The sequence below is a fragment of the Melospiza melodia genome, chromosome Z, assembly GCF_035770615.1.
Source record: "Melospiza melodia melodia isolate bMelMel2 chromosome Z, bMelMel2.pri, whole genome shotgun sequence".
Classification (NCBI taxonomy): Eukaryota; Metazoa; Chordata; class Aves; order Passeriformes; family Passerellidae; genus Melospiza; species Melospiza melodia.
In genome coordinates, this window is record NC_086226.1 from 45,814,887 (window position 1) to 45,837,431 (window position 22,545).

The 22,545-nt window shown below is 36.2% G+C and overlaps 1 protein-coding gene across 2 annotated transcripts in view; it reads left to right on the forward strand.

Annotated features, from left to right (window-relative positions):
- Window positions 1-22,545, forward strand: part of UHRF2 (ubiquitin like with PHD and ring finger domains 2) — an 82,037-nt gene that overhangs the window by 53,492 nt on the left and 6,000 nt on the right. For both annotated transcript variants that reach the window (XM_063180177.1, XM_063180178.1), the window contains exons 6-12: window positions 4,219-4,405; window positions 7,313-7,436; window positions 7,900-8,007; window positions 11,232-11,336; window positions 19,118-19,224; window positions 21,200-21,362; window positions 21,899-22,036. In XM_063180177.1, coding sequence (XP_063036247.1) covers window positions 4,219-4,405; window positions 7,313-7,436; window positions 7,900-8,007; window positions 11,232-11,336; window positions 19,118-19,224; window positions 21,200-21,362; window positions 21,899-22,036 — 932 coding nt within the window. The remainder of the gene's footprint in view (window positions 1-4,218; window positions 4,406-7,312; window positions 7,437-7,899; window positions 8,008-11,231; window positions 11,337-19,117; window positions 19,225-21,199; window positions 21,363-21,898; window positions 22,037-22,545) is intronic.

Consider the following 22,545-nt stretch of genomic DNA (forward strand, 5'->3'; position numbering starts at 1 on the left):
TGGCTGTACGGCTGGGCCCAGAGATTAGTGGGGCATGGAGTTACATCCAGCTGGTGGCCAGTGACCAGTGGTGTTCCCCAGGGCTCAGTACTGGGGCCAGTTCTGTTTCATGTTCTTTATGGATGATCTGGATGAGAGGATTGAGTGCACTCTCAGTTTGCAGATGACACCAAGCTGGGTGGGAGTGCTGACCTGCTGGAGGGCAGGAAAGCTCTGCAGAGGGATCTGGACAGGCTGGATCATGGGCCGAGCCCAGTGGTGTGAGGCTCAACAAGGCCCAGTGCTGGGCCCTGCCCTTGGGTCACAGCAACCCCAGGCAGTGCCACAGGCTGGGGCAGAGTGGCTGCAAAGCTGCCACAGGAAAAGGCCCTGGGGGTGCTGGTGACAGCAGCTGAGCGTGAGCCAGCAGTGCCCAGGGGGCCAAGAAGGGCAATGGCATCCTGGCCTGTGCCAGCAATGGTGTGGCCAGCAGGAGCAGGGCAGGGATTGACCCCCTGTACTTGGCATTGGGGAAGCCACACCTGAATCCTTTGTTCATTTCACCCCTCACTCCAAGAAGGACATTGAGGTTCTGAAGTGAGTCATACCATGTGCCTGAGAGTATTTATTAGATATAAGGAAAAATTTCTTCATGGAAGGGGTTGTTAAGCATTACACCAAGTTCTCTAATCATCATCATGGTGACGATCACCATTCTTAGTAGTGTTCTAAAGGTGAATAGATATGGCACTTGAGGACATGGTTTACTGCTGAACATGATGGTGATGCTAGGTTGGTAGTTAGACTTGATGATCTTAAAGGTATTTTCAAACTTTAATGATTCTTTGATTCTGTGATGAACTAAACTGCTCAGTTTGGTGTCATCTGCAACCTTGTTGAAGGTGCACTCAATTCCAGTGAGTATATCATTGATGTGGATAGAAAACAATAGTGTTGACAGTGTGACCTTTGAAGAACACCACTCCTTAATGGTTTTCACTTTTATATTGAACCATTGGATATGGACCATTCACTCTTTGAATGTGGCTGTCCAATTTAGTCCTTATCCATTTAATATTTCATATTAATCAAACCCATCGCTCTTCAGTTTAGTAGCAAGAATGTAAGACAGCTATAAAGCTAGAGATTGTCACAAAGGAGGGCCACAAAGAAGGGAAGGGCCTTGAATTGAAGCCTTGTAAGGACAACAGCTGAGGTTGCCTGGTTGTTTAGCCTGGAGAAGAAGAGACTGAGGACAGTCATCACAGTCGACAACTTCCTCATGAGAGGAAGACACCAATGTCTTCTCTGTGTGGCCAGTGACAGGAGCTGAGGGAATAGCCTAAAAGCTGTGTCAGGGAAAGATTAGGTTTGAATACCAGGGAAAGGTTCTTCACCCAGAAGGTACATGGACACTTGAACAGGCTTCCCAGGGAAATGGTCACATCACTAAGCCTGGCAGGGATTCAAGGAGCTTCTGGACAATGTTCTCATTTACAGAGGGATTTTTGGGATGTCCTCTGCAGAGCCAAGAATTGGATGTGAGTGATTCTTGTGGATCCCTACCCCCTCATGATATTCTATAAATCTATGATTTTTTGTTAAGAATATTGTGAGGGTCCAAATCAAAGGCCTTACAGACAGGTAAATGACATCTATAGTTCTCCTTTGACAATTGAGGCATTCTGTCCATGGTGGAGGGCCACTGTGCCAATCAGGTACTATTTGCCTTTGGTGAAGCCATTTTGGCAGTCTTTAACCAGTCCTCTGTCTTCCACATCTTGACATGTCTTCCAGAAGTCTTTGCTCTGTGATCTTACTGGGCACTAAGATGAGGGTGACTAGTCAGTAATTCCTGGGTGAAGCTTTTAAAAAAAAGGTTCTTTAAAAAAGCTTTTTTAAAAAGCTTTCCTGCTTTTGCTCTTTTTTAGAAAGGTTGAAATAGCTTTTTCTCCAGTCACTAAGATCTTACCCTGACTGCCGTGAATTTTCAGATATGATGTGACTGCTGTGATTTTTTATATATGATGAAAAGTGGCTTAACAACTACATTAAACAATTCTCTCAAGACCCTGGATGCATCTCCTTGGGTCCCATGGTCTTGTTTATGTTCATGTTCTCAGATGATCTTGAACCCGATCTGCTCTTACCGGGAGTGACTTCAATTCCCCAGTTCCTATCTTGTGGGAACTTGAGAGATGTGGGAAGAATAATTACTAATGAACACTGAGGCAAACAAAACGGCTGCATACCTCAACCTTCTCCATGTCAATTATGATTAGTTCTGTCCCATTTTGGGGGACAGAGCGGAGGAGTGGGTTGTGTGTGTGTATTTTCTTTAATCTTCCATTTCTGACCAATGTGCTTATAGAAGCCATTTTTACTATTCTTTGTATTCCTTGCCAAATTCAGCTCCAGCTATACCATAGCTTTCCTAATTTCTTAATTGCCCCTCCACAACTAGACAGCACTTCTCTTTTCTTCCCAGGATGCCATCCCTGATTCCAGTGCTTTTCCTTCTTGTATTTCACTTTGTCCAGGACGTCTTTACTGAGCTATGCTGGTCTCCTGCCTTCCCTGCCTGAATGCTCAGTGGTGGAAATGGAGAGATCTCAGGCTCTATGAAAAATGTCCTTAAAGATCTGACAGTTCTGTTCCTTTTTCCCTAAGAGCAGTTTTCCAGAGGGTCCCATCCCATTATTTTAATTACTAAAATAACTAAAAGTTCAGGCTTCTAAAATTCAGAGTAGTAACTTCAACCTTTCTTTGGCCCCAAATCCCTGAGATCATGAATTCCACCAGGGCATGACCACTAGAGCCCAGACTGCCACTGATTATTCTGACCTCTCCAGTTAGTTAATCTGTGTCAGTAAGTAGCAGGTGCAGTAGCACTTCTCTGACACCTGGAGTAAGAAATTATCCTTGATGCTGCCCAGGAGTCTCCTGGACTGCTTCCATCTTGCCGAGCTGCTTTTGTAGCAGATGTCAGGGACTGTCCTGACAAGTCCCTGCAGCTGGATCAGAACCTACCAGAGTGATGCTCCCTGCAGGTTAACTAGGAAAGTTTTGTCAACAGGGTTCCCTCAATTGAATGATGGGTAATAAACACAAGCCATGAGATTTTATTTATTGGCTTAGCTTCTGATTTTCAACCACAAGCTCTTGACCTGTTCATCACTGTTTTTCAAAGATGAGTTTGTGCAATCAAGTCCAAGAAGAGGGAAAATTGTCTGCCCCCCTCTCCTTGCCTGTCCCTTCTGAACCGTTTGTAGTTGTTAATTGGAATGCTCTAGTCATGTGATTTGTCTCACCAAATTTCAGCATTTGTGATTAGATCATAGCTTTCCATTTGCACAGTCACTTCCAATTCTTCTGATGCACCCATGCTACATATGCTAATGTACAGGCATTTCAGCTGGTCTATCAACTGTGTAAGCATTTTAGATTAAAAAGCTGTAGTTCTTACAAGGCGTTTCACAGGTGTTGCCCTGTCAGTTTTTAATTCATCAGCAGCCCCTGACTCTTCTTTGTTAATCAAAACTCCATCCTCTTCCCGCTTTAAATCTACTTGGTTCCGCCCTTGAAGAAAAAAGTAGTGTTCAAGGTCCTCCAGAAAGACTGCAGATACAGCACAAGCTTTGCATTCCAGTCCTCCTTTCTTAATAAACTTTCAGTCTGGAGTTTCTCTCCACAGAGATTTGCGCTGATAACCTACAACTGCGTGGATCAATTTCTCTGTAAAGTCTATTCACTTGGGAGGGCATGCTCTTCTTAAGTAGAAAGAGGCTTGGATTTCTGCAAATTCTTTAGTCATTAATTTCCTTCTCAGTATACTTTGGAAAAATGTTAAAGCATCCAGAACTCCTCTGGATACATCAAGGATCAACCTTATATTTTTATTCAAGAATAAACTCCTGGAAGAAATATTTATTTTTATTGCTTATGTCATCCAAGGTAACTTACAAGGAACTGATAGCCTGTACAGTTTCAAAAGGCAGTTAAGCTTCATCTTTAGGAAGAATGTGCAGGTACATCTTGGGAGCAGGAGATTAGTCATGTTTTTTATGTCTTGTTTATAAAGCAGAAGAAATCTTATAAAGCCTACATAAATACTTCATTGTAAGAAAAAAAAGCATTTTCAAGAGACCAGTGTTCATGTTCAGAAATAATTATTCCTTTAGACAGAGTAATTCACTTTGCAGAGATACATGGCATTTGACATTTCTTTGTTTTTGACAGGAAAAAGTGGCCCTGAATGCAAGCACTGTAGGGCTGATCCAGATAAGGAGTGCCGGTTTTGTTCGTGTTACTTGTGTGGTGGCAAACAGGATGCTCACATGCAACTCCTGTGTGATGAATGTAATATGGCTTATCATATATACTGCCTGAACCCTCCTTTAAGCAAGATACCAGAAGATGAAGACTGGTAAATATACAAGGATGATTTACTTACCTATATTGACATTCTATACATGGTACCTTTTTGATATTTGCACCTCATGAAAAAATACTGAAGATGTTTTAAATTCTGAGGTGTTTCCATTCATCTACTTAATATAAGACTTATGTTTTCTGCCAAGATAATTCTTTTAAATCATTCACAATGGATTAGTAGTAAGCTTTAAGGCCATTATAAAATCTCAAGACTGGTATGTTCATTTTATTCATTATGGTCATTATGATCTTCTGGGATATTACCTGATCTGATTGTATTTGTCGACAGTTGTTATTCTTCAGCCTTTTCATTTTTTAAAAGCTACACTGCTTGAGCAATTCTTTTATGCTCATGCTTCTCTGTCCCTTCATCCTCTGTCCCTGCTGCTGCCCCTGTGCTCTACTACATTCATTTTTCATGCTATGGAAGGACCACCACATTGCTACTCTTCATTTCTTATGTAATTACTCTTATGTCTTTATTAGCTGTCTACAATTTACACTGTTTGTATTTAGCACCTGCCTATGACTTATTTGAGATGTTAATCCTTTATAAATAAACAGAAGTTTATTCTAATAAAGTTTTCCATAGACTTCATTAAATGTCTAAGATGTCTATGAATACATTACATGGAATCTCTTTGAGCCTTGTGAATATATATATTTTTGTAAAAAATCTGTGTAAATCCTTTGGAAGTTTTAACATTCTCTGTAAATTAATAACTCAATCTCCTACACCTTATTGGCTTCCATAATGTTTATTTATAATGCCTGATGGTCTGCCTGTTTTCTGGGGCAACTATCCTCACAGGAAAGAATTTCTTACTAAAATCTAAACTAGCTAGAAGGTGCCTGAAACCTTTTCTCCAGACTGAACAGCCCCAGCTCTCTCAGCCTGTCTTCATAGTAGAGGTGCTCCAGCACTCTGATCAACTTGGTGGCCCTTCTCTGGGCTCTTGGCAACAGGTCCATATCTTTGTTGTGCTGGGTGCCCCAGAGCCGGATGCAGCACTGCAGGTGGGGTCTCACAAGACAGAGTAGAGGGGGGGAATCATGATCTCCCTTGACCTGCTGCCCACCCTGATTTGGATGCGGCCCAGGATGAAGGTTGGCTTTCTGGGCTGTGAGTGCCCATGGCTGGATCATGGTGAGCCTTTAGATCACAAACACCTTCTCCTCTCCAGAGCTAGTCATGGTCCATTCTCCAAATTATGAATTTCCAGGAGTTCAATTCGTATAATTAAAATTCATTGGAAAATGGCTGTCAAGCTTTTTAACTTGTTTTTGTTTACTGTGTAACTAAGAATAGGAGCCTTAAGATTTATATATGTAAGTAGATAGCTGCATCTGTGATTGAAGTCACAGGGTGGTAGACGTACAATTGTGAGCCTGGCTTATGTGAACTAGTTTAGACATGCTTAGCGTCACCAGCCCTGTACTGTCTTAACGTTTGTCATTATGTAGAAGTGCATTTGCACCAGGCAGAGCAGCATCTCCTACCAAAGAAGTTGGTGCCTTCCCTTCTTCCTGCATACTAGCAAAGAATCATGATTGTCTGATTCTTAATTTAGGAGCAGTTTGCTTTAGAATTGGGAATACTTCCATTTTGTGTTTTTAGAGTGTAAAATCTGGCAAACTCTGTTCAGGTGTTAAGTCTTCAATTTGGGAAAGCATAAATTTATCTTGTGGAGATAAAGTCATTCTATATGTGAAACAGTATTTAATAGTACCTACAAGATTCAGTTTAAAAGATATTAAGGTAATATTGTTATACTATCAAGAAACATGGAATTCACCATGTGACTTCACCTTGTTAATTCACCTTGTGAATTTGCATTATGTCATATTTGTTCTTTTAATTGGTCTTACATGCTTTTTCTTTAAGCAGTTGTAATACCTGTCAAAGCAATAACTTCAGCATCTTACATTATTTTGTTTAAATCTACATGGCTTCATTATTTTCATGGTCAAACACCTTTATTGAGATAGTGAAATCTATTCCTGTGGACCTTAATCATTAATTCTTCTATTCATACCCACATAAAAAACTTAATAAATCCAAACCAGCAGTAATAATAGTAGTAGTGGTAGTAGTAGTAGTAGTTTTTGTTTTCTGAATGAGGTTATCAATGTTAATGTAGATGAGGCTTCTTCTTGTGTATGGACCAAATCCAGCCTATGGGAGCCAGAAACAAGGACATGTCTGTATTGTTATTCCTGGACTGGGATAAGAATGTTGTTGGAAACAGCAGAATGACCACTGTTCTGCTTTTCTCTCTCTGCTGTGGTCAGTGTATACTAGTATCTCTGCTTTCCTACCAGAATGGATTTGTGTTAGTGTAAGTGAGCCCCAACATTATATTCCAAATGGCTTCAGTGTTGTGGAGAAGTGAGTGTGTCTTTGTGTGTTTCTATATATATTATGTCGTACCTTGGCTCTGTTTGATGTTCAGCAATCTGCAGTGAAATTTCTTGCACAACCAGCAAAAATAAAGGTAGACTGGGCAGGAGACAGAAATAGACCATGAGTACTGGTTAGCAGCACATTTTAATCTCAGCTATCTTCTTTACATGATGTAAATGAAGGAGGACTAAATGAAGAGACATTACAGGAGCCATGGGCACCTCTCATTAATCATGTGAGAAAAAATAGTTCTATGTTTTGCAACTAGCACTCTACCTTTAAAGATACTGAAAAGCCCTTTTTTAAAAAAATTGACAATATTTGTTCATGTTGAGTTCATTTCTTAAGCTGTAGGCTTCAGCTGCTTAAGCCTGGTATATGCTTGCTAGCTTGAAACATTCAGTCAAAATAAACAAATAGACACTATTTTGGCTACCAGAAATGTATTGCCATTATTCTGAAGTTAATTGAGAATTTACTAAAACCTTTTTTTAGGTATTGTCCTTCCTGCAAAAATGATTCTAATGAAGTTGTAAAGGCTGGAGAAAAGCTCAAACAGAGTAAAAAGAAAGCAAAGATGCCATCTGCCAGTACTGAAAGCCAGAGAGACTGGGGAAAGGTAGAGTGTGTTTTAGAAATAGCTGTTACTCTGATTGTTCATGTATGTGCTTCATCTATAATTTTGCTTACATATGCACTACACAAAATTCAGTACTGGGTTGCACAAACAACAAGACAATGTTAAATCCTGCCTGCTGTCTACCAGCAGTTAAAGCAGTGGAAGGATTATCAAGGTGACTAGAGGTAAAAACAACAACAACAACAACAACAACAAATAAAAATAAAAATAAAAATTAAAAAAAAAGAAAAAACAAACACACCAACAAAAAAAAACCCTAACTCCCCTCCCAAACCCATAACCATATATTGCTTATTTAACATTCCTTTTAACAATTTTTAACATATTTTGAAATATGTGTTTGTTATAATAGACAGACTTCATGATCTCTGCATTGAATTTAAAAATATTCTTCAATATGGGAATTCATTTGTCTGATAACTTTTGTCTGATGTATTTTTAGGGCATGGCCTGTGTTGGTCGCACTAAAGAATGCACTATTGTTCCTTCAAATCATTATGGGCCTATACCTGGTGTTCCTGTTGGGACAACCTGGAAATTCAGAGTTCAGGTATGTTATTTCAGTATTAGCTGTAGTTGAAGGAAGTAGGAATACTAATGAATGGGTTGGGCACTAAAATAAATTCCAATTGAAAATTGCCATTTTCACCAGGACTAAGTAATGTAAATACATTATGATTCCAATATTGGAAGTGAATATTGAAGGTTGAACTATACTGATTTTATCATAGAACTTTGTAATACAACTTTTTACATACGATTTAATAAAAAGTCTGTTGGAATTATGATAAACATATTTCACATGTTAAAATCTCAAGTTAGATATTTAGTGAATAGAGTTAAGTAATTTCTGAAGAGTCTTCTTCACATTAACTGATTATCCCATTAATGGGGTGTAGACTGTAGATTTTGAGAACATTATGTGTTATCACTGTGAAATGACTGTAGGTCAAATTGGTTTTGCTCATACGTAATGGATGTCCAAATCTGCTTTTAGGTTGATGAACAGCTTAAGCCTGTGCAAGTCTGTAGTGCTACTGAAATTCATTATGCATTCAGCTTTTGGTGTTTTTTCAACTGTCTCATTTTCTGTTTCAAATATTCCTTAGGCTCTGTGGTGAACTAGGTTTATAAAAAACTGGCAGAAAAATAATCCTATCTGGAGTAGACTGGGGCCTAATTATCCCAGTCAATTTCACATTTTGATTATGTAAGCACAGTGCCAATACTCAACGAGGAGGAAAAAACAAAGCAGGGAGGATGGTACAGCTGAATTTTGTGCCAGTGCTGATTTTTTTTCTGGTTTTGTAGTGTCCAGCAAGCTACAAACTTCCTCCCTTTTGCTCCAGCTTGATCCAACTGAAATGATTTTTGGGTTATCTTTCATTTTTTCATTGTTGTTTCTAGTAATGAAAATACATACTTCTTTGTTTTCTAAATCAGGTAGTTCTTTGTCTCTTGCATGTGTAAATTATTGGAATTGAATGTTTTCTATCATATTTGGAAGATTAAAACCGAGGGGTTTTAAACTGCTTGAGGAGGGGCAAGCCAAAAATCAAGCACCTCTTCTGATTTGTTTTATGAACTTTTCATCACTTGCTTTCTTTTTGTTGGGTGCCAGATTATATAAAGTCTAATAAGTAAGAGAGCTTTCTAAAATCACTTGGGTAAACTCAAAGTATCAAAATCAATTTTTATTTTCACTGCTTCAATAGTAATTGGAATTACTAGTTTTCCTTTTTATTATGAATTCTATTGGTAAGACAAAAGCTAATGCTTTTCAAGTATTTCTAGTACTGGTAGGAAAAACCAACAGAATTAGAGTGCTGCTTTCATCAGAAAATCCATCAAAAATACTTCTTATAGATAGAGTATATATATGTGTATACATGTGTGCATATATATATATATATATATATATACACACTAAACATCAAAAGATAATTACCATTTATGCATAATTAATTTATTTTGAGTACAAATTAAACACCTTGTCATTAAAAAAAAAAAATTGAAATTCTTTCCAGGTAAAAAGTTAAATTACACTTTTGTTTCTTATATGAACTAATTTTTTTATGACAAAATGAGATTGTCTCAGCAAATCTGTGAGAATTTAGTGACTGTATGAAAATTTAAAGACTTCTTTATTTCTGATTTGCATAGTTTTTTTATTACACAAACTCTCTTTTTCCCTAGAAGGAAATTGACTAAACTTACTGGAGAGAGCATCTAAAGAGCATCTTTGGCATGAATTCTTTATCACTGTTCATCTTTGGGGTGAATCACCTACCAGAAACCTAAATTTAATTGATGAAACTTGAAAATGAAAAGAAGGAAGGGAGGAATGAATTAAAGAATGCTTGATACAAGAGGAAAAAGGAATGCAATAATGGGGCCTTTTTATTCAGCATACTCATAAATGGTCTGGAAAAATTGGCAAAAACCTGATAAAGTTAAGTGAGAGTGCTAAGTTGTGGATAGCCAACATGGGCCAGGGAAGAGTTCTAAGTGTGTAATTTGTAATTGGCTTTCAGTTACTTATACTTCTTTTATTTAGCAAAGAGATATTCTAATAGCTAAATTTGAAAAATGTGTCATTTTAATACTGATCAGAAAAATAAATCAAATACTAAATTATCATGAAATGAAGAGTCAGGAAAATAAAGCCCATTATTATGAACAGCAATCAGGGAGTATTGTGCAAGGAAGTATTACTCTGTCCTTGCATGGTTTTCATACTGTGCACAGCTCTAATCTGATGTTAAAAAGTGCACTTTTGACTATCTGGATCTTTGATGTATTGTGTTATGAAATTTCAAGACTATAACAGAAGTATATAGACTCCCATGAAAGTTGCTTAGAACTGTAGGCTGGGAAAAGCAGATCAGGAATGCAAGAAGCAGAACAAGAAAAAGATGCAAAATCAAGTTCTGGAAGAAGATATGAAGGTAGAAAGAAGTAGTGTGATTGTGCTGGAAGCCTTCATTCTACCAACACTGTTTTTATCTTAACATACTGAGAAAATGCATAATTTAATATATAATCTCATTTTATTTGTAAGGCTTGTTTGTGGGGCTTTTCTATTAATCAGTAGTTTGAAACCATTATTAAATAAATTTTTGTGGGAGAGATGCTCCAGCAGACTCTAATGATGTTGCCAGATTAGGCTACAGCTGCAGCTTTCAGGTTGTGAAGCAGATAACTTGAACATTTATTACCATAGAGTTATCCTGGTTGGAGAACTAGTCTATGATCCATTGGTGTTGCAATGGTTTCTTCTGTTTTCTTGAGCAGTCTGATAATATTCCTCTCCAGTGGTTACATTTTCAGTGTGTTACAAGTCCCTGAAAAAATTATCTTTACACTGGGATCTTCCTAGGTTAAAAATTGTAAAATGCTTCCAAACTGGTAGATCTCCTTCTCCTTTGAATTGTTCTAAATGACTGTGCAAGTGGAGTATACCACTGAGTACAGTCTTATGTAGTGCTTATGGAAAAAATCTTGGAGATTTTCCCCAAAGAAGAAAGAGTCCATTGCCTTTTCCACTGTCACCACTGTCCTACATTGTCTGCTGGTTTTCTGGGTGTTCTTACTTTTAGCTTTTCTTCCTGAAGAAGCAGTGGAATTCTCACTTTTAATAGCAGTCTTGCACTAACTGTTGACACAAAAACCTCTGTACAATATTTTGAGCAGAAAATTGATTGTTGAAAGTGGTTGTAGGTGGCTGGATCTTTTAATAAAATTGCTATAAACTGGCTTTTTTTCTATTTCCAGGTGAGTGAAGCAGGTGTTCACAGGCCCCATGTTGGTGGAATCCACGGACGCAGTAATGACGGAGCTTATTCACTCGTACTAGCTGGGGGATTTGAAGATGAAGTGGTATGTCATTCATGCAAGCAATGGTCTTGCTGTTCTAATGCATCAAATGTCCATGCATATAAAGTTGTATTTGGTGTTTAATCTAAGACTTATGTTTAGGCAGATATGACTGTGGAAAAAATATCTACCACTGATAAATTAAGTAGTTCTTAGTATTTTGGAGAGAAAAATCTTACCAAATCTTAAACAATGCTTATGCTCAGATCTACATTAAAGCAAAATGTCAGTTACTGGATTTGACATTGTTTAGGGTAGCTACATTTCAGTATATTTTTGGAGTCTGAATTGAGTGTGACATAAAATCTGATAGTGCAATTGTGTGCAAATAATACGTTATACGTTCTGCTTTTGTCACAATTTAATTACATTCTAAACAGTATTTATAATTACGTGATTAATTTAATTTAATGAAGCAAGAATAAAAGATATGTGTTAGTTGATACTATGAAGTTCTGAAGTTTCTTGGCTCCTGCTAATAAGCACTTTCAGAACTTCTTAGCTTCCTCAGATTCTTTCTCAGAATCTTGATCCCTAAAGGTGCTGGGAAAAAAGTCTACTTTGGTGTCAACATTTAAGTAGAGCAACAAAAGCAGTTATGCAGCTAAACAGAAGACTAAACGCTTTCGATTTCCATCTTGTGGCGCTGTCCAACATTTATTTCTGAAAAGATTACAGTTTTTTCAATTAAATAATATTTACACAAGGTACATCCCTTCCTGCAGTTCCAGTCCTTCAGGTGGAATTTTGAATCTTGGATGAGTTGAAGGATAATGCAGTAAGCAACCTGTTTTTTTTTAATGCCCATAGCTGTCAACCACAAGGAAAACGACACTGAAAAAAAAAAAGTATATGAATTAAATAGCATCAGAAGGTACTATATTCTATGCCAACAGCATCTACGAGGTGCTGCTGCTGCAGAGTATTGCTTTCTGAAGGAATATGTGTCTCTATTTGAACAAGTGGCATAAGAAGGTACTTGGAAGTTGGATATGGTGTCCTTAGTGTCTATCTCAGCCCAGGATCTCAGACCCTAAGAATACTGTTTCACAGGAGTTGTATCTGCTATGCTGGGATGCTGCAGACTCCTCTTTTTATTCTTTTTGGTGATACTGATGTCCCCTTAGGTGATACTGATGTCCCCTTATTTCTGAGGTGGTAATTATTTAATTCAAAATATTAGATAAATTTAATTGGATCCTTTGCATGCCTTTTCAATTCACCTAAGTGATGTTGTGACTATGTGGTTTTGTAGACACCTAAGCAATGTCATAGTCTGAAAGATATAAATACTTTTGAAAAGGCATAGTACAATAGAAAGGTTGCAGATAATACTCTAAAAGCAGTTTTTTCTCTTTTCTAAACTAATAATACAAGAGGTCTTTTTTCCCCAGTTACATTATTGAGGTTAGTTTTTCTTCTTTCATGTGCCAGGTTTGTCTTCCAATTACTTCCATTTTCCCTGTTTTTTTTGAAAAAGGTTGAGATTAAACTCCTGTAAGAACATGCACAGAAAAATTGAGTCCTGTAATTAAAAGTGTCCTAAGTACAGTATCTAATTAATTTGAGATGTGAAATTTGAGATTTATTTATTTGAAATAAAATATGCACACAAAAACCTCTGCTCACATCCATTCATTTTATTGTATGAGTACCAAAAAAGAGAGGTGACTCTTAATTGAATTTCAGTAGTGCAACAAAGATGCTTGTGTGTAAACTTTTATAAAATTGGGAAATAAATTCATTTTGGAGGTGTATTACACTGTTCATAAACTTTATGTAGTATTTAGGCACACTGATAATGTGTGCCATCTTAATGCACTTCCTATTGCTTTAAATCAGCAAAGCCACACTGGGGTAAAGTAATTACAATGTACATTGCAGGAAACTGAGTTAACTGTCTAGCTTTCAGATCATGACATTTTTATGCCATGCCTGTAGAAACTTATACTCCTAGAGACCCAGAATTTTCTCCAGTTTTACTGAAGTTCGGATGTTCTGCATGTATTGGAGTGCTCATTAATAACAAGTTTTATCAGTTCTGTCAGATCTACCCTCAAGATTGAGAACAGGTATAGTCATAGCTTATAAAATGAGCATTGGGTGAAATTGTTTGGTACATGACGTTTTATCTTCATTTCTAACTACATGCACATAAAATAATTGCACATTAATCTCTCTCCTAAAAATGGGTAACTTTGAATTCTAGTGACAAGTTACATGGCTTACTTATAGTTAGCTATTATTTTGAATATGCTAATGTTGCTAATCTCTTTGATAGTATTCCTTTGATAGTAATCATAATAGGAGCATTACCTGAAGAAATTGAGAAGTCTTTCAGTAATTTATACTCTAAGAATAAATTAACATTTACCCACTAGATACTGGAAATTTGCACTGATTGTGCAATCACAGTGTTCATGATCAATGTATTCTGATTTGTCTGTTCATCAGATCAAGCAACTGAAGAAGTTTAACTTTTGTTTTGAAAACTTGCCCTCTTATTTTGTGCCATTGTTTTTATGTATCAAGTTGAAACTGCTTTTTATTGTCAAAAGTCCCAAGATTCATATTTCTACTGGGTTGAGGTAGTGTTGTAAAGATGGTAAATTAATTGTGTGGTGTGCTCCACTTTAATCTAAACAAAGATTGTTTCTTCTATAAGTGTTGTTTTGCATAGGATCATATGGGAGATCTCTGAACTGAGATTCGGGATCTCTTGGAGAATAATACCTGATGTGAGCACTTGCATCTTCTTGTAAAAGATTCTGAGACTACAGAAGATAATGACTGTAATGACTCAAAAGGGACCCCAGGCAATACACTCATTGTTTAGGTTTGTTGATATTTTATACCAAACCCATTCACATTCCATGCCTGGAATGTACCATTCATAATCTACTTAATGAAATGAATGTCTAATATGAAATGCATGTCTTTTAGATTTTAAATGTGTTGCTTTAACTAGAATTATAGTAGGCTAATTAAATTAGTCATACAGATTGCAGGATTTTTTTCCCTCAAAAAACAAATGAATTTTGGATCTCCAGCTGATAGCCAAAGATAACCGTAATTTAAAAATGCTGTCTCTAAAAGCTTTTATATCTCCTAAGTAAAATCCCTCTACAGGAAAGTGTCTTTGACCTGAAAAGACTTTGGCGAACCTGGTTCCAAGTCAGAACGAAGTTTTAGTGGAACAAAAGATAATGAATCCACACTTGGAAGCCTGAATTGTTTACGTATTAATGTTCAGTTTAAAAGCGTGGTAATCCACCATTTTTGGACACTGCATGGAAAGGAGTAAGAAAAACCTCAGAAAGGAATTTACATACAGTAGTGAACTCGGACTTTGATATTTTAAAATGTTGCCCTACTTCCATCGTCAGTTAGCCACCTTCTGCTGTTTCCTGCTATGAAGCTGTCTTTCTTTCTGTTCAGACATTTAGTGAACACTAAAATGGTGAAATGTTTTCTTTGTGGTGGAATGTGCTGTGAAACTGCCAGGTTCTTGCTATCAGCGGCAATTGTGGGGAAGACTCAGCAAGAACAATTATGATGTATTCAGGCTCTGCACTTAATGCAAGTGATTCTTATTGATTTACAAATGAAATTTGTACTTTAGCCCTTCCTTTTCAATTGGCACCTTTTACTGCAGTGTTAAACCATGAAATTATCAAAAATAAATCACACAATGGGCAGATAGGCCAATTCTGTCGGCACTTTATGGTAGTTATTATTCATTATAGTTTAATGACGATGAATGATGACATGATTCAGTTTCAGATATCTCTACTACTGGGGAAAGAAAATGCTCTCAAATGTAATTGCTTGATAGTTAATAATTGACTTGGATTTTAAAACCTCATTTAAAGAGGCTTAGTGCAGTTTTATTTTACTATATCATATAATCAAACTCACCTTTTATTCATTACACTTTACTGAGGTCAAATTGATAAGGGATTGATGAATTGATGATATTTGGGAATTTCTTGTACCAAGAAAGCCAATAAACATTTTTTGTTGTTCAAATTGAAGGTTGGAACTCATCTAGAAAATCTGATTGTGTTTGTAATAGCCTATTACTGATAAATACAATTTTTGCATTATCTGTTGGAACCAAACTTTGAAATCTGAGCATAAAAGCTCAGATTTAACAGAGATGTTAATGGAGAGAGAAAATAATTGAGACCTCTTTTAAGACAGTTAATATTCTAGTAACTTTAGGTAGCTAATGTCCCTGTCAGCTGGTGCATAAAAGTAATCCACAGAAGTAATGCGGTCAAATGATTCAATGGAATTCAAAATCTTACTTCCTTCATTCTACATTATTTCTCTGTTAGACTTACAACTGATTATATAACAATGTTGAGCAGTGGAGTATGATTTAATACAACAGACTGATTGCTTGTACTGGCTGAGGCTGACTGGCTTTAGTACTAGAGCTTCAGGCTTGTCTTCCACTCATGTGCTTCAGTATGAGATGCTGGGTCAGTGCTACTGTGGCTGAAGTTCACTTGCCCTATAATGTCATCAAACTTCACAAACAGGACAGTTAAGAAATAACTTTATGGACACAACATAAGAAAAAGGGACATACAGGAGGTATTAAGAGAAGACAGAGTAACAAATACTTACTAGCTGTTGAAAGACAGTTTTGGTGCAAGGAAGTGGAATTAAGCTGTGGAAAACAGAAGAGAAGTGGCAGAATTATGTATTTTAACTTAAGAAAATGGGAAGAATGTAGGAAGAAGGGAAGGGAAAAGATAAGACTGTTTTGATGGGCTTTTTGACAGCTACCTTTTTTGTTCAATGAGAACATATAGACATAAATAACTCCTTTTACCATACGTTTTCTTTAACCGTTGACCCATTGTCTTCAGTTCTGCTTTTTGATCCTCTTCAGACAAAAATAGCTTTATCAATCTCTTCCTGGCTCTCAGTTAAAAGTTGTTGTAGGTGATTGGGAAATCCTGTATTATCTATAGATAGAACTCAAAGCTGTCGAGAGATTGTTTTGATGAGTCAATACTCTCTAATAGTCCCAAATAATAAGCTGTGAATATTCCTGTAATACTTCACTTGAAAAGTAAAACACCATAAGCCAAATGAAAGTAGGTACTGTAGGCGTCCAAGTATGTCTCTGGAGTACCAGTGTCCCTATTTCACTCCTGCTTGTTGTAGGCACATTCATATCCACATTTAATCCACACTTTAGACACTTGGTCTGTGCATCACTTAGTTTTGCCATTTTTGATTTTCATTCTCTACAAGCACTTACGAGTTCTTCTGAGCTTTCTTCCTCTCTTGTTTGTGAGTTGCTGCTCTATCAGTGGTTCAAATGTCCTCCAATTTCTCTTCATCCAGCCCAGATCAATGGCAAGATCTCTAACATTTTCCTTCAATTCTAGAAACTGTCTTTATTCCCTGAAATCCTTTTTTGTTTTTTTTTTTTTTTAATATATCTGATATGAAAAAAAGGAGTATAGTTTGGCTAGAAAATAATACATAAGGCAGCAGCGACTCTTCCTTATATTGGAGGATGTTGAAAGATCCTTGTACCTTGACCTGTAAGATTTATGCTACGTAATTGTTCCTCCATTTTCCTTCCTATGGAGAAGCAAATGTAACCCATGAAGTGTGGGATATGTTCAGGAGGTGAGCACGTGTGCATAGACCTTCTATCCATAGTATCTCTTCAAGCACAATGTTTTCAGTTTGCCTGTGGTTAGACTACCACTAGAGAACCACTTAGCCTTTCTTTGAAGATGCTGGAAGTTTGTTGGGCTTAGGTCATTTACATTTAACCCAATTTCCATAGAGGTATGTGCAAGTAGGAATACTGCACATTTCTGAATTGTCTCTTGAAGTTTTTTTGGCTAAAATCTCCAGCAATTTGTCCTTGATGTATGTTTTTCTGTTACGCCAAAAAATATGTCTATTCCATACTTTCTTCTAATGAAGATTTATCAACAGCCTAGTAGTTGATAAACAAAACTTTGTCAGGAACCTGTCTTGTCTTATAAATAATTTTCCCCATCTTGCTTTCATATGAACTGTTTCTGTCTTTCATATATTTTTTCCATATTCTTTTATATATGTTATATCGGTATTTATCTCAAAATTATGTTTCAAGTAGAGGGAAAAGAAATCACCTTCTGGTTTCAGTTTAGTTCTGCTTGTATATCAAAAACTGCCTTAACATTCCTCCCACCCTGCTACATCATGAAGATTGAAGATGTTCATGTTTCTTTCGTTGTTACAAAACCCAGGCCATGCCGGATTTGTGACATTCCAAGATATGTTTTCCCATTTTTCTGAACATGTCACAGGCTTCTTATTCATTGTCAAAATGCAATTTGCTTGAATGATTGTGATACATGAACCAAATCCATCCTTTTTTATATTATTCTCAGGATCATCCTTGTGTGATTTGTGCATTGTGTTTGCCTTGACAATCACAGAAAAATGAAACATACTCTGTGATTAATTCCAATCCTGTGATATTTTATTTTATACAATTTATTTTACATCCTTTCTTAGGAAATGGTTGGTCTTTTAAAGTTATCTTGTATACTGTCCTTAATAGAACTACATTCTGTTTCTGTTGGTTTTAAAGATTTATTCAGTAGACTAAGTAGCCTGTTTTAAGAAAGCATATGCCAGAATTTATACATGTCTTTGCTAGGTTTTGTGTATACTTTAATAGCACTTGTGTTTTATTATCTACAGATAACTGCAGCTGAATTTCTGCTAGGTTTTCCCGACACAAAATAAAATGAACTTAATTTCTATAGTTTGTCTATGGCCTTGATCAACTAGTGTTTCTCTTTCTAACCTTCTCTTTTTCTGCTGTTGTCAGTCATGAAATATGTGTAACAGTCTTGCACTGGATCCTAAATAATGTCAGACTTTTAATAGTGGTAAGAAATTGACTGAATTTTATTACTGCATAGATGTTCAGAATTTTGCTATTAAAATTCATTTAAACATTGTTTTTTGCATTAAATTGCTATATGCTTTATACCAAATATACATCTCCAAAGAAATAACATATTAACTATATATGTAGTCTGTATATTTATGTATTTCTGGAAATACATTCATTTCTCAGGAGTAATATGAAATTCTGTGACAAATTTGTACAGAAAATAGAAACACAGGCTTTTCATGAGAGTATTTACATTCTGACAGTTTTCATAGCTGATGGTAAAAGATTTTATCAACCTTCCTTCAATTTCATGAAAATTGTACATCAGAACTATAGTACAGAATTATTTTAGTTTACAAAATATGAATCTAAATTATTTTAAACTCTTACTGAGTCAGAAGAGCTGGGATTACTATTTCATTAAAGCACCTGCTTGGTACATAAGGCAGCACTCTATGTACTTACTAGCACTGAGCTCCTTGCACAAGCTGAAGTTACTGCCACCATCCGTCCAAGGTAATTATTCTGTATTTTACAAACATGATACTCTTGTAAACACAATGAAAGCTCAAGAGCAAGCAGAATATGTTCCTCAGATTTTTTTTTTCTCAAAAATGCCAAAGTAGCATTTTTTTTACGCAGGCATTTTTTAGTCAGAATTTTTTGGTGAAGAGGTTACATCTAGACCAGGACTTTTGTGCTGGTGCAGCTGCTGTAAATGAAATTGAAAACATGTCTTTCATGCCCTTGATTACAGTTTTTCTCTGAGTAAATAGAACAAATGAAGTTGCTTTTTTTTTTCTTTTGAGTTACTTTACTTTAGACCATTAAACCAAAGGATAATCTTCTTGCACAGGATCGAGGAGATGAGTTCACTTACACTGGGAGTGGAGGTAGAGATCTTTCTGGCAATAAAAGAATCGGAGAACATTCATTTGATCAGACATTAACACACATGAATAGGTAAGTTTTGAAAATAAAATTTAAAGGTATTCCAATACAAAGAGTTGGGTTGTAGGGCTTTAATTTAAAACTAACATTTTGCTGTATTTTTTCTCTTCTGTAGACACTGTGTTCATAAACAGCAATGCCTTTTAAGAGGTGTTTTATCAAGCATTATGATTTGTTGCTTTAAAGGAACACTCACCTCAGTGAAATACATTGCTTGCAGCTTGCAGTCATGCCTCTGGTTGAAATTGTTCTATAGTCACACTGAGAGGACTCTGTTTTAATTAAACAAGAAGTTAGTCAAAACTCTTGAGCAGAATTTTTCTAATTCTGCATGTTTCTTTTTTTAAGTTTTTTCTCTTGTGGGTAAATCAGATATGAATTTAAGGAGAAAGAAAGCATGTTCCTTTTCCCATGATAAAAGAAATATTTTCTATTTTGCTAGCTCTTTCTTTCATCATATTTTTCTATGAAAAGCAAGGAATTAGGGTGCAGCTTTATCAAAACAGGTACTTGAAAGAGAACATGTATCCAGAGGAAGAATTAGACATCTGCCTGAAGTGTTTTTCCATCCTCCAAAAGCTGGCCTGAACAAAGAGTACTCCATCCTTTTCTGTTTCTAAGAGCATAATCTGTTACACAACTGACCTCTGAACGCCTGTGAGATGCTGAGAGTCACTGAGAACTTTTGTTTGCCAGGTCCGCATTTAGGTATGTTCTGCTGCTCTCAGACAGGCTGGAGAGGGATTTTTTTCAAGCTATCTAGAGGAGAAAGAGGAAAAGCCTGACTTGGCTCCCTTGAGAAAGGGGGGAGGAGGGGACACATGATGTGAAAATGAACAAGATCAAGGAGGGAAGAAAGATGGAAGTAGGTTTAAGCAATAGCTTTACAAGCATATTTAGTGAATAGAACGAAGTTGTTTTGGGACACAGAATTAAAGCTGGACCCTTTAATGTCAGCATCTCTCTCCTCTTATGAAATGAAAATTTGACAGGCAAAACTACTTAGCTGTGAAGGGAGTAACAATGTGCTGCTCTCATTTTCTAAGCTTGATACAAGTTTTCAAGCACTTTGATACAGAAGATTATGATGATTATATATAGTTGAATCTGTATGGGTTTTGCTTGTCCAGAGAGTTTTACAAGTTTTGTTTTTATATGGGAAAAATTTTTAATGTTGGCATAGTGTGCCTGTCTCTTACTGTCTACCATGTGGGTTCCATACTTGTAGCATGTTTGTTTATAACCCATATTATTTCTTCTGTTTTGAGATCCATTATTTATGTTGTGGCTGATTCTGAAGGGTTTTCAATCCCTTAAAGTCAGGCTGTGGTAATAGAAATACTGTTTCTTACAGCAGCTTGGTCATAATTTCTTGCTCCAGGTTTCCAGAAAAGGGTCTCTATGGGTAAATTAAAGATTTTAATTAAAGCTAATTAAAGGTCTAATTAGCTACTATGATTCTTAGTTCTTCTCTGAGGTATTTATGTATCATGTGAGAGAGGTGTGGTATTTACAGCTTTTTTGAACGGTTATTATGTACCTTTTGCTCTATATGTTTTTCATCATATTCATTACTTTTGTGTACACAGTTAAAGAGCCTTAAAATCTGTTGATGAGGAATAGCAGCACAGAAAGCTTGCCTTTTATTATAATTTTAATTTCATCAATTCTATTTAGGAAGGGATTAATTTTAAAAATTAAGAATATTAAGTCTGAAAGGATTGGTTTGTTTTCTAGCAATTTCACATGAGTTTTCATCTGGAACCTAGACAACATATTTAATGTTCCCATTTTTTTTTCTTACCATTCATTTCAGTGCGGATCTCATTTTTTTTCATCAATTCTGCTAAAAAACATACTGAAAGGTCTATGCTGCTTGATAAAGCAAAATTAGACAAGGGAAACACATATGACTTAATTATGTTAACTCTCAAAACTCTGCTGGGTGAAGCAATCTAGCTTATGAAGAATTTAAATGTCTTTCTAGGGCACTGGCACTTAACTGTGATGCCCCACTGGATGATAAAAATGGAGCAGAGTCAAAGAATTGGAGAGCTGGTAAGCCAGTTAGGGTGGTACGCAGTTCAAAAGGACGGCGGATCAGCAAATATGCCCCAGAGGAAGGCAACAGATATGATGGCATTTACAAGGTATTCTGATCTCTTCAACATAAAATTTCTTGTAATCTGTTTTTAAAAGCCTCATATGTGTTAGTCTGCAAAGTTTTCATTATTACTTGAAAGAAACAGTTCCTTTTTTCTAGAGCTTTTTAGCTTTAGTTTGTTCTGCAAAGTAAACCAAAATGAAATTACTCAAAACAGTGATAATAGAACATAACTGTATAGGATACCTAAGATTGAATATGTAAGTTGCCCTGTGTGTGCTTATTGAGTTAAATTCATCCCTGAAATCAGATAATTTCATTATTTCTTCAGTCCTTCCAGCTGTATCCTATCCTTTTGTTTATTTAAAGACTTCTTAGTTTCTGAAACAAAGGAGTGTGCCTTTTAAGACTACTGTATTTTCAAGAAATATAAAAATTTCACAGCTGAGGAAAGAACTTTTGTATATAATAATAATGTATAAATTAGTCTTGTCATTTCTTCTTGAACAATTAAAGTATGACGATATGCATGTGTTTGACTTGTGATAAAAATATAATCAGTAATTTTGTACTGTTCTTTAGGTGGTGAAATACTGGCCAGAAATTGGAAAATGTGGATTTTTAGTTTGGCGCTATCTTCTGAGGAGAGATGATGTTGAGCCTGCACCTTGGACTTCAGAAGGAATGGAGCGGTCAAAAAAGCTCGGTCTAAGCGTACAGGTTCGCATCGGGACTTGACAGTTGTTTTTATTCTTAGTTCTAGTAAACAAAATCCTGAGAAAGAAATCAGTTAAATTAAAGCTCCTTTTTTTCCTTGTACTTCACCGTGGCAGCTTTTGATACTAAAAACCAGTACAGATTATAAGGAAATTGACAGAATCCTGTAATAGTGACACAGCAGATGGAACTGCAAATGAAGCTTTCTACCCTAGCAGTAAATTGGTTTGTCTATATGGATTGGAAAATCAGAATTTGTGTCCAGTTTTGTGATTCTTAGGCTGGAACACATTTTTCTACAGGCGACTAGTCAGTCTGAGAAACCAAAAAACCCAGTGCATTTTGAAGTATTTTTGTCATGTGAACTGAATAGTTTGTATAAATAGTGCATTTTAAGCACAGATATAGGCTGATCCATGAAAATTTTGGCATTGCAGAATCCATGACAAATGGAAAAAAGGAAAGAATTAATATATATTCTTGGCAATGCAATGATACATTGCATTTTACAG